The sequence below is a fragment of the Marmota monax genome, unplaced genomic scaffold (assembly GCF_021218885.2).
Source record: "Marmota monax isolate L192 unplaced genomic scaffold, Marmota_monax_Labrador192_F-V1.1 WCK01_AAM20220418_F8-fsc00035, whole genome shotgun sequence".
In the NCBI taxonomy this organism is placed as follows: domain Eukaryota; kingdom Metazoa; phylum Chordata; class Mammalia; order Rodentia; family Sciuridae; genus Marmota; species Marmota monax.
Window position 1 is genome coordinate 5719530 of NW_026691961.1, and position 13041 is coordinate 5732570.

The window sequence follows — 13041 nt, forward strand, 5'->3', positions numbered from 1 at the left end:
ATTTAAAGAAAAGAACACTGTTCTATTAAATGGTATTCAAAGGCTAAAGAATAACAATAAAATGCAGTAACAAAAAAATGAATTTGATTATTTAATAATATCTAAATGGTACTTTTCAGTGATTAATTTTTAGACCAATATTTACATTTTTATATGATTTAAATGACATTAAGATGATATAAAATTAAACAACATAAAGTTAAAAAAATCATTTAAGTTAAGAAAGTTTGGGTCTTTTATGTTAATTGATAAGAATATACTCACATAACTGTCAAAAACTAGATTTTTCTTTTAACATTTTTATTTGTTTTTTTAATTGACAAAATGGTGTGTATTTACTATGTACAACACGATGTTCTGAATTATGCAGACTCTCTGGGGTGGCTAAATCGAGCTAAAAACACATCCATTACTTCATGTACTTTTCATTTCTTTTGAGGTGAGGACACTTAAAATCTACTCCTCCAGCAGTTTTCAAAAATATAATACACTGACCATAATATATGTCACTAGCTATATGTCACTAGATCCCTTAAACTTATTCCTCCTAACTGATCAACACATTTCTATAAAAACTAGATTTCTGATAGCTGTACGAAGACTGCTTTTACATCTTGGAATGTACATACACATAAGGCTAACTTGCCATGAGCCTAAAATTACAATATATGCATGAATATAAGGTAAGGCTTATAATTTCCTGAAGTCGTTTATTAGAGAAGTGAATTATCTTCTTGTTGAGTTCTTCCATAGTATCTCATCTTGAAATTTTCTTTCATTTGCTTAATATGGAACAAAGAAATACTCTTTGGAAAAAAACACTAGTTTCAAAAGCAACTGAATTCAAAGCTAGCTTTAGATTTATAGAAATATTAATGAGAATCAGAAAAAGAGGAAAAAAATCAATACCTTAAGTATTCCCAAGATATAACCTTAAAATTAAATATGTTGCATATTGTTACAAAGAAGCTTTTAAAACTGCTTTTGAAAAAAAAGTAGTCAAGGGGCTGGGGTTGTGGCTCAGCAGTAGAGCGCTTGCCTAGCACTGTGAGGCCCTGGGTTGGATCCTCAGCACCACATAAAAATAAATAAAATAAAAAGGTATTGTGTCCGACTACAACTAAAAAATAAATATTTTTTAAAAAGTAGTCAAATATTCTCTCAGAAAGGACACACGTAAGTTAATTCTGGGAAGTAAGTGGGCAAAGGAAGAACTGGAGGGCAACCTGCTTATGTTCCCATAATATTTTAAACCATGGGAATGCATTATCTAATAAAAATGAAAGCACAAAACAACAACACAAAAGGTTAAATTCTAAAACAGAAATGACACCCCCATAAAATGTTGAAACCAATGACAAATCAGTGATGAGGCTGTAGAGACTATGAATGTGCAACAATAAGTCAACTTTAAAGTCTTATCATGCATGTATTTTAAAAAAACTGCTGGACCTCAAAAAGAGAAATAGAGATATGTACTGGAAATCAGAGCTAGATAGATGATGCATGGGGTATCTGTTGATAAAACACACTGAAGACAAAGATTCAGTACAGGGTTTTATCAACTGAGAGTGAAAAAGCAATCCTTCTATATTACTGCATTGCTTCATAAAATGTAACTAATAAATTTTTACCTTTTCATAAACTATCCTAAGAGCTTATAAGGGAGACTAAACTATATTTGGGTTTAGCATACATTTAGGCATCTATACTAATTTCTGAAAGAGAACATGGTGAATGACCAAAAAGTGTAAACTTTCCTCACACACTTCCCCATCGCCTGGTACAGATGACCAGTTTCAAGAACAGTTTTACATTTTGATTATTTTGGGAGGCAGGGTACTGGGAATTGAACCCAGAGGCATTTAACCACTGAGCCACATCCCCAGCCCATATATCTCCAGCCTCTCTCTATATAAAATGTACATATGTAGATTTTAGAGACAGGTCTTGCTAAGTTGCTTAGGGCCTCACCAAGTTGCTGGGATTACAGGTGTGCGCCACCATGCCCAGCTACATTCTAATTTTATATAAGTACAACTCCTATTTTGTTTTAGGGTAATGATTTGCACATTATATTGACCCAAGTGTACTGTGCAAAAATGCAGTTGTCTGTATCATTGTTTAAGGTAAAAGCAAGGCTCCTAATGACAGAGTGTTCCAAAGCCTTTACCATAAATCACAGCATCCAGATGGCTTTGGCAGCAACCTGGTGGAGATGTTGCTTTGAACCAATCAAAAACAGCCAATGGCTGTGCCTTGTTTCTGAATGAGATTCAGAAACGAAGTAAAACATCTTATTTGGAGAAGAAATTCACATTAAAGACCTGTACTAAGGATCTAAACATAGTAGTAGATGCCCTTTATCCACTTTGCTAAATAAAGTAAGACCATTAATGAATAAATCAGGAAACCACTCAGGATACAGAAAAGTAAGTAACTGGGTACATAAGGAAGCATTCTGAAGAAACAGTTTTATTTTTTCCAGCTTTTAAAACTAAAATTAAAAAGATGTATTTATAAAGGTAAGCCTCACCAGAACTGTGAAAAATCTAGTAAACCCACTTGAAATACTTAATTCTGCCTTTACAAAATATGCATATTTACTATGTTTATGAACTTTAACATTACTTTTTCTTTACGCTATAAATATTAACAGTAAAAGTACATCATTTATCTCCATTCATTTATGTTAAAATTTGACAGTTTTATTTTCTGGAGACTCTGGGATGGTTCTGTGATCAATAAAAATTTGCTAAAAAGGTAAGAATTTAATAGAAAATACTCATTTTGTATGCAATGATGAGCTAGCTAAAGACAGAATCTTGGTCACATCTATGCCCATTTATATCAAAATATTCACATATGAAATTCTTGCCTTCCATCATCACTGAGAACATAAATCTCTCCATTTCCAAAGGAAGGTGTCTCGTAAGGATATGGGGAAAGGGGGAGAATGTACTCTCAGCCACATGCTGCTTCCCTGGCACCAGCATAGGGAGGCAATTTCCAATGACATTACAGCATGAAATCTGCTGGAATCTGTGTGAAATGGATTGAAGCTAAAACTGATTTCTAAAGGTAATGTTGCTAGCAAAGACACTGGGTAAATAATGAAAGATCTGGAAGGAAAGTGAAATACTATCTGTTATTCAAAACCATCCTATGACAGTGTCCTCCTAGACTCACTGCTGGACCGAACTGACAAAAGCAAACTGAAAAGGAATAAACTGGGCTGAGAGGGTGACTCTTTAACAAGGTTCCCACTGCACATGTTAATGAACTCACCGTTCTTCCTTTCGTTCAGAGGGGGTAAGTGCTGACTGGACTGCAAGGAGAGTTCCTGGAATTCGTGAGCCACGGCCTCACTTTGAGGACTTGGAGCAAGATGGGCTAGAGGTCCCAACTCATCCTCGGTGTCTAAGGCCCCCACGTGATCCATTGTGTTCCAGCCACTGGCAACAGGGAATACGAGACACCTCTTCACGTGGCCTGTTGAAGAGACTGTCAAATAAATAATGTGTAAATAAAATAAATAAATGGTACACTTGTTTTTCTCCAACTTGCACAAAAGTATTAATATAGGATCCCTGGGTACTAGTCTGGTTTTATTGTTGTGTGGTCATTACCATTTGCCTAGCCAAGGCAAAAAGAACTAAGATTTCAGGACTGCCCTAAAGGGTTTGCAAAAGTGAGTTCAGCAAAGTTAATGCCCTACTAAAACAGAATCTAGCTCCCTCTCTGGACCTCATGGTCCTTGTCCAACACACAGGAATAATATACTTTCCATCCAGGAAAGCACTTACATGTAAAGAAAAGAAACTATGTTGTAAACTTCGTTTGTAGCAAGGATTAAAGAAAGCTATTGCTACTGATGTCACTTAAAGATTTCAATGCATGCTAAAATGAAAAGAAAGTCAACTAACGCCAATGAAAATAAAGCAGCAGGCTGGCTTGAAAATGCATGTTAACTCCTTCATATCAAACAACTTCAGTCAAAATTCATAGCAACCAGCAATGTTTCAGATAAAAACTCCTCTGCCAGCCTGGGTCTCAGGGTGAAACCAAAAGGAAACAGAACTTTCAGCTCACCCACAATGCACATATAGTTCATGTCAAAGAAGCAAACCTTTATTTTATATCATGAAGATTTGAGATTATTTGTTACTACAGCATAACTTGGACTATGCTGACTGATACAGAAATTAATAATGGTAGTACCAATGACACAAACGTTATTGGAAGCTATAAGGATTGCTGTTCCAATAACAAAAACTATTATTGGAAGCTATGAGGATGGTAGTCTATGTTACTCAGTAGTAACACATTTGGAAGACTACTGTCTACTTATTTAGTAGCACTTCATACACAGATTGTCCATTCATTCACCCATTGATGAACACTTGGGCTCTTTCTAGTTTTTACAACTATTACAAATAAACATGCTATGAACACTCCTGCACAGGTTTTATAGTTACATGCTTTCATTTTTCTTGAGTAAAATGCCTAGGAGTGGGATGGCTGAATCATATGGCAGCTATATATTTAAATTTTAAAGAAACTGACAAAATTTTCTGAAGTCGATGAACCATTTTGCATTCTTATTGGCAGAGTGCAAGAATCCAGTTGTTCCACATCCTTGCTAACACTTCATTTGCTCAATCTTTTTCCTTTTGGTCATTTAGTGGGCACATGGTATTTGACTGTGGTTTTAATTTGTATTTCCCTAGTGACTGATGATGTTTTAATGAGCTTAACTAAAGAAATAAAGGGATGGCAGATAAGTTTCTGATGAAATCTTTTTGTTCATTTTTAATATTAGGTGGTTTTCTTGTAATCTGAGTTTTTATCAGATATGTGATTTGTAACTATTTTTCCCAGAGGCTTACCTTTTCATGCTCTTAACAGTGTTTTGTAAAGAGTAGATATTTTGATTGAATAAAGTCAAATTTATCAATATTTTTTTGAACCACATTTTTGTAGTTGTTAATACAAGTCTTTGATTAGCTCAAGGTCACAAAGAGTATCTCCAATGTTTTCTTCTAGATATAGATTTGTGTTTTACATTTAAATCTATGGTCCATTTTGAGTTAATTTTTACATAGACAGATATGAATCAAAGTTCTTTCGGGGGGGCATATTGATGTCTGATTGTTACAGCACCATCTGTTAAAAGATTATCCTTTTCTACTAAATTCCCTTTGCACCTTTGTTAAAGTCAATTAACCATGTATATGTGAATCTATTTTGTAACTCTGTTTAAAAAAAAAGGTGTGGGGGCCTCAACTTTTTTGGATGATTCCTAAACTATTACATGTGCAGGGTAGACTCCATGAAGCCTAGCCAAGGCAAAAAGAACTAAGATTTCAGGACTGCCCACCATAGGAGAGACAGGGTTTGCAAAAGTGAGTTCAGCAAAGTTAATGCCCTACTAAAACAAAACAATGCTCTTAAGAGGGAGCCCAACAGAATCTAGCTACAACTGTCAACCAGAATTCCACATCCAATGAAAATACCCTTTAACAAAGAAGGCAAACATGTCACCAGTGAATACATACTATAAGGAATGCTAAAAGAAACTATTTGGGATGAAGAAAAGTGATACCAGATAAAAATTTAGATCTCAGGAATGAAAAGCATTAAATACAAATAAATAACAGACTAGCTTTTTTTTTCTTAATTTCTTTAATCTTATCACACTCTGCAAAAAGTATAATGCTTTCTTGTGGAGTTTGTAATACATGAAGATATCATGTGATAACTATAGCAGAAAGGATGAGGGGGGCAAATGTATTTAATGTTTTGCATTTCTATATATTATAAAGAAGTTGCATAATTATAACTTTAGAAAGACTGAGAAATTAAGGTTGTATATAATTCTAAAAATAAAATTTGAAAATACAAATAGCTTTAGCTAACAAATATTCAATTTTAACAACAACCAAAGGAAACAGAACACAAAAGTAAAATGGGACAAACAAAATAATTGGCCTTAATTATTAAATATTAATGGGCAAATCAATCCAACTGAAAGACAGAGACTAACAGAATAAATTTTATAGAAAGTCTAAAAGTGTATGTTTATAAGCCACATACTTTAGAAAAGATGACACAAATGGGTAGAAGAAGATGGATATAAGAAGGCAGATCATGTAAGCAAGAAGCCAAGAAGTTGTAATGACTATCAGATACAAGTATCATAATTCTCTTATAATGCAAGATATGTTGACACCAAATTATTTCTCAGATACAAGAACCTAATGCCCTTATAATGGCAAGATGTACTAACTTTGAACATTAGTGCTAATGATTTGGAAGATCCTTTAGGGGCAGATTTTAAAATATTTTCATGGAAGAATTATCTGTTCTTAATATTGAAGAATTTTTTTTCAACCTATTATGCCTTGACATTGTGTTCACCTTAAACTCCCACGCATCCCTCCAAATTAAGAAAATTATAAGCTAAGCAAATCTTAAAATCTAGCAAAGGGAAAAGAATAAATTTTCAAAAAATTTTAACTTAATATTCATGAACATTTTTGATGGAGTATAGGCTATATTCTAAAATTTTGTAAGCTGTCATCTTAAAGTCTACTTAACTACTTGATGATTTTTCTTTGAAACTGAAATCTAACATCAAATATAAAAGGCACTCTCTTGTCTAGTAGGAGATAATTGAGATGTTAAAGAAATTGCATCAGAATGGATCCTTTCAGGGTCATAATTTAATCATGAAAGTAAACTATAGGGCTGGGGTTGTGGCTCAGTGGTAGAGCGCTCGCCTAGCAAGTGCGGGGCCCTGGGTTCGATTCTCAGCACCACATAAAAATAAATAAATAAAGACACTGTGCCCAACCATAACTAAAAAAATAAATATTCAAAACAAAAATTTTTTTTAAAGTAAAACTAATTTAGATTTAACTGGACAAAGAGTGGTAAAATGGTAATTTGTCTAGAACTAACAGATGAATGAATAGGAGAGTTAATACCTTCAAATCTCAATAACATAACTATATTCCAAATGAGCTAAATCCAACGTTTATCTGGAAGTAAAAGCACAGCACAATACAAGTAAGATTAACCTGGAATACAGCTTCTGTTCTCAAGAAACAAACCACTGGGCTAGGGTATCTTAGTGGGAGAGCACCTACCTAGCATACCTGAGGCCCTGGGTTCAATCCTCAGAAGCACAAAAAAACAAAAACCCTTACAAAAAACCTCTTCATTGTTAGATGCTCCTATAGTGATAGGAAAAAATAAAGAAAAAAAAAAAAGAGAGACAGTACACTTTCATTTTTTCATCTATTCATTTCCTTTTATCTAAATGGAGCCAGAAAACACTAATGAGATCATATTTTAAAAAGTGATAGGCTATTAGAATAAGGTGATCCCTAAATCAGCCCTAACATTTGTCTTGAATTAAGTGTGAATCCAAAGCCAACATTTTTTCCACTGTACCTTATTGCTCGTAGTGACTAATGACTAATTTATATGACATACCTGTAAATAAAATGGTATAGAATCACTGCTATGTACAAGGAATGTGAAATAATAAAGAAGTTCAAAGGATATAAATATCAAACTTCAGAAGTTTAATACACAATCAGTCAAATGAAGAGAGGTAGACGTTTTAGCAATAACAGAGCTATTGTCCCTGCCCTTCAAAGCTCCCCTGAATTACAAACTTTAGGGAAATACAAACAAGATCAAGCAGCAGACTTGGATGAAGAAGTACAAAGACAAAGTTAACCACATACCCACAGTAATTCTGTGATACAAACAAACAAACCAAGGTAAATTAATGATGTCAACCCTGGGTTATTTCACATTATCTGTTCTTCCCACCAAAACTCCTGGTGGCAATTTGTCAGATATCTAATTCAAAATTTATTTACTATTATATTTATAAAATCATGTCAACTGTATGTATGAAAATATTTTCTTAGCAATATACTGTAGTTTCCTATATTATTCTCTTCTAAATGAAATTTCTTAAGTGTAACAAGGATTCATTATCAAGGGACTGGAGTTATATACTTCAGTAGTAGAGTGTTTACCTAGCATATGTGAGGTACTGGGTTCGATCCTCAGCACCACATAAAAATAAGCTTAAAAAAAATTAAAGGAATTGTGTCCATGTACAACTAAAAAAATTTAAATTCATTATCAAATCCATTTATATATTTATATGAATAAAATTCACCTCCCAATTTTATAATTGGGGGGAAAATCACAGAAAGGAACACTTTGTTCAAACTATTTACTCTTAACAATTAAGATAAAATCAAATAATTGGTTTAAAACTACATATTTCTACACAAATATTTCATTACTCCACATACATTTTTATTAACTGTTATGAAAAGTGTTGTCATCCTTTGGTTTTTTCCTAATTTAACTCCTGGCTTGATTACCTACATTCTCTTACATTTAAAAGGCCACAGATTCATAAAATGACAGGATATTTTAGCTGAAAGCTTTCTTAGAACCAATATCCAGTATGAGTATTTCTGAACTCTCCTCACAATACGTTACTTGACAAGGTTTAAAAGAAAAAAAAAAAAAATTCCCAGAGAGGAGAGGAAGAGGGAAGGAAGAATCTCCAGAGAGTCTGCTATAATTGGTCTGGGATAGAGTGATTCTAATTTGTTGCTAGTGTTGACGATCATTGCCTAGAGTAGTTAGAGGTCAGAAATTATTAAAGCATATAAATAGTAGAATATAAGTAGATATAAACTGCTCTGGGAACCTAGACAATTAAACGTCCAGTTGTATTAATGTAGTTAGGAAAAGTCAAAAGGATAAGCAGAAGTTTGCCAGGCATGGAAATTTTCTCATCAGTAAAAGTAAGAGGCACAAACAAAAAAGGGCTGCTGAGGCCATGTGGGGCAGCTGGCAGGGAGTGGTAGAAACAAGGTGGCGAGGTCAAGACAGACACAAAACTGAGGAGAGTGTGTACTCTAGAAGAGTGATGTGACCCGAGTAGGAGTTTTAAAAGATAATTCTGGCAGAGACAAGTTACTAAGTCTCAGGTCGAAATGCTAGAAACTAAGATAGCAAAAATGCAGAAAAGCAAATAAACTCAAATACTCTTTAAGGGGCAAAATTTCAAAGTTTGATGACTAGCCCATTTGAAAGGTAAAGGAGATTAAAGAATGGAGAGAGCAGGTAAGAGTTCCAGATGGGCAGCTGGAATGGCTGGTGGCATCACTGCAGCAAGGCAGGAAGAGGAGTGATGGGCAGAGAGCTCATTTTGAGAAACCCAAGACCCAAAACAAAAACTGAAAAAAAGAAAATGGCTGCAGAGATAGTGTCCCACTTCAGGCAAATAACTTACCTCTTTTAATTTTTAAAAAATGGGAAAGACAACAAAAAGAAAGAAAAGGAAAGAATATTTACTGTATTTCTACTCTGCTCAACACTAAATTTAATCTCCCTAATTGTGCCCTGATGACTTTTCTATGGGATCATTATGCCCATTTTATAGATGAGAAAACCAAAACTTGATTAAATAAATTTAAGACATTAATATCAAAGCCAGGTTTCCAACTTCAGGGCCCATATTACAAAACATGGATGTACCAAGAGGCAAATAAACTGGAGCAAAGAACGGGGAAAGAGATTTGATTGCTGAGGAAGGAGGTAAGGATGAGGGAGATTAAGCCATGAAAAGAGCCATTTGTACAAATCTGTGACACACAGACTGAAGGCTCATACTATCAGGCACTGCACTGAGCTCCAGGGTTCCAATGATGAATCCACTACAGGCCCTGTTGTCAAGGAATCAAGGCCGCATCAAATGGCAGCCATGACCCACCAGTGCTTTTTTTTTTTTTTTAATTGGTTGTTCAAAACATTACAAAGCTCATGACATATCATCTTTCATACATTTGATTCAAGTGAGTTATGAACTCCCATTTTTACCCCAAATACAAATTGCAGAATCACATCAGTTACACATTCATAATCTGTACATAATGCCATATTAGTGTCTGTTGTATTCTGCTGCCTTTCCTATCCCCTACTATCCCCCCTCCCCTCCCCTCTCATCTTCCCTCTCTGCCTCATCTGCTGTTGTTTAATTCTCTCCCTTGTTCCACCCCCTTCCCCTCACAACCTCTTATATGTAATTTTGTGTAACAATGAGGGTCTCCTACCATTTCCATATGCTTCCCCTTCTCTTTCCCTTTCTCTCCCCCCACTCGTCTCTGTTTAATGTTAATCTTTTCCTCATGCTCTTCCTCCCTGTTATGTTCTTAGTTGCTCTCTTTATATCAAAGAAGACATCTGGCATTTGTTTTTTAAGGATTGGCTAGCTTCGATTAGCATAATCTGTTCTAATGCCATTCATTTCCCTGCAAATTCTATGATTTTGTCATTTTTTTAGTGCTGCGTAATACTCCATTGTGTATAGATGCCACATTTTTTTTTATCCATTCATCTATTGAAGGGCATCTAGGTTAGTTCCACAGTCTAGCTATTGTGAATTGTGCCGCTATGATCATTGATGTGGCAGTATCCCTATAGTACGCTCTTTTTAAGATCATCAGGGAATAGACCCACCAGTGCTTAACAAGAGCTTCATGGCAGATGAAGGAAATGCTCTTGTATTGTTCCATTTTGGCAAAACACTGAAATTGTGACAGTAACTGCACTCAAGATGAGAAGAAAATGAAATCTGCAGTGATGATGTACCACTACATATAAACAGGATATCTTTTTGACACTAGGTTACAATTCTTTCAAATAAACAAATTCTAAGTGTGTATTTATTCGTAAAAGTTGGATTTTATGTGTAACTATTAAATGTAAGGCAAAAATGAACAGTAAATGTACCAAACACTGACAATACACTATACAGGAAAGTCACAGCCCTCCTATGCTCCAAGTGGCTGTTGTTTGAACAATCCCAATGTGATGATTAATTTTTAAAAAATTGTTTACCAAAGGGGTTGGGGTTGTGGCTTAGCGGTAGAGCGCTTGCAGAGTGCTTGCCTAGCACATGCAAGGCCCTGGGTTCAATCCTCAGCACTATATAAAAATAAATAAATAAATAACAAAGGTAGGGGGAAAAAGTCAAACAATAAATTTTTTTTAAAAAATTGTTTACTGAAGAATAAGTTTCATATGAACATAAATATGGAGCAAACTGCATACTTAGCCTCCCAAATGATGAATTCTTAATAAGTACTATAATACCTAATAGGGCTTTTTAAATATTCATTATGATCATCCATCAATAGAGATTTGAATTAGCAAAAGTTTAAAACACACATGGCTTTTAAATTACTACATAAAAAGACAAAGAATTTAAAATGTTATTTGTTCTCTAAGATAAGTGGCCAAACCCCGTGTCTTTTTAGCTTAAACAACTAACTGCGTTTTCTAAGTTTATTCATAACGAATGATTCTCAGAGAATAAGAATTGATTAGAAGATTATTTTTAAGATAGAATAATCTCCACAACTACTGGGTTAAAAACAAACTCAATTTTTTAAACCATAATTAGAATTTGATTTAAATACTAAGAAGTAAATGTTTGTAAAAGATTAAACAAATATTTCATTGAACAGGTTAAAAAATATATATTGTATTCCTATTTCCAAGTTCTCTAAGGCAGGGGTAAAGGAAGAAGGGAAGAAGGAGAGAAAAGTGAAATGGAAATTAAAAAGAAAGTCTCCCCTTTTTATTTTCTAGCTTTTTACTCTTCTTGATATTAGTGATCAAAAGAATTTACTTCTTTACTTTTACATTTAAAATATAAAAAATAATCTAGCCTGACTGATCCGTTTGTCCAAGGTAGGTACTAGTTAGGTAGCAGGACAGGAACCACGAACCCCTAATTTGTAATTCAGTTCTTTAGCACTTATTTAACTATATTCGTTAAATAAGTTAATTCGTCATTTTGAAATGTACAATTCAGTGGGTTTTAGTACATTCACAAGTCACCCCTCGTCTGATGCAACCATACCAGTTAATTGGTTAGTAAACTGAAAATCTGAGTTTAAAAAGGAGTCATTAAAAACAATATACATAGATCTTAAAAACACTTTCTTTTAAATTGAAGTGCATAAATGTTGATTCATTTGCTGGTCTTCAAGTACAGTGTCAAGAAGGCTCTTGTTTCTTTGTGGAAGTACTGGCTCTCTGGCATAAATTAGTAATGTCTGTGATTTCCAGTCTTTGTTTTTTGCAAAGTGGAACAAAAACGGGAAGGATTTTTAGTACAGAATTTATGTTTTTACAAATTTTAACCCATTCTTTTCTCATCTGCACCTGTTTGAAAGTATTATTTAAGCAACATGCCTTTTTGCTTCCAAACATTTAAGCTTTTAGCACTTGTATCTCATCAGTTTACATAGTATTTCAACTATTATAAATGGCATAAACATATTTAGGAACAAACACAGCTGACTTTTGGCTAACATATGACTCCACTAGTAAGAAAAGAAAACGTTTCACCAGACTTCAGCATTACCCTCTGGCTATAACCTTTATGTCTTGGGACAAGGGAAATGGAGAAGGTTGGTAATTCAGTGCATGGGTCAAGTGGAGGATGAATACGTGAAGCTCTACCACTAAGTAGTTTATAAAGATTTATGCTGAGTCCAAAAGTATCTCAAATTAGAAACTTGGGTCTTTTAAAGTTTTCTGATATCTGTTAACACAAATTATTACTTAAGCAATATTATTTTACTACTATTGAATTTCTTGCAGAATTTCTTAATATTGTACTCAAAAAACAGCTTGGAGTTCATACCAAATAAAACCCAATCTTTAGAGTTTTTAAAGAACCTAACAGGTAGAAGAACTACTAAAAAGTGTCTAACACCATTGGTTAAATGAGATCAACTATCCTAATTTTTATCAGATTCCTTCAAAATACTATTGAGTTCTTCCCTGCATTAAACATACTTTCATATATAAAATAGCAATTTTAATCAGTTGTAAAAATTTTGACTCATGCTGTAGTTGTGAATAAGGTATTCTTTGTTTGTTGAGATAGAATTCCTTTGCTATAAAATTCGTCATTTTGAAATG

At 34.0% G+C, this 13041-nt stretch overlaps 1 protein-coding gene across 3 annotated transcripts in view; it reads right to left on the reverse strand.

Annotated features, from left to right (window-relative positions):
• Mrtfb (myocardin related transcription factor B) overlaps positions 1-13041 on the reverse strand; it is a 176668-nt gene that overhangs the window by 113032 nt on the left and 50595 nt on the right. For 2 of the 3 annotated variants that reach the window (XM_046440564.2, XM_046440541.2), the window contains exon 3: positions 3289-3504. In XM_046440564.2, the coding sequence (XP_046296520.1) occupies positions 3289-3442 (154 nt within the window). In that variant the 5' untranslated portion in view covers positions 3443-3504. The remainder of the gene's footprint in view (positions 1-3288; positions 3505-13041) is intronic. The other variant, XM_058578186.1, reaches the window with a different exon arrangement.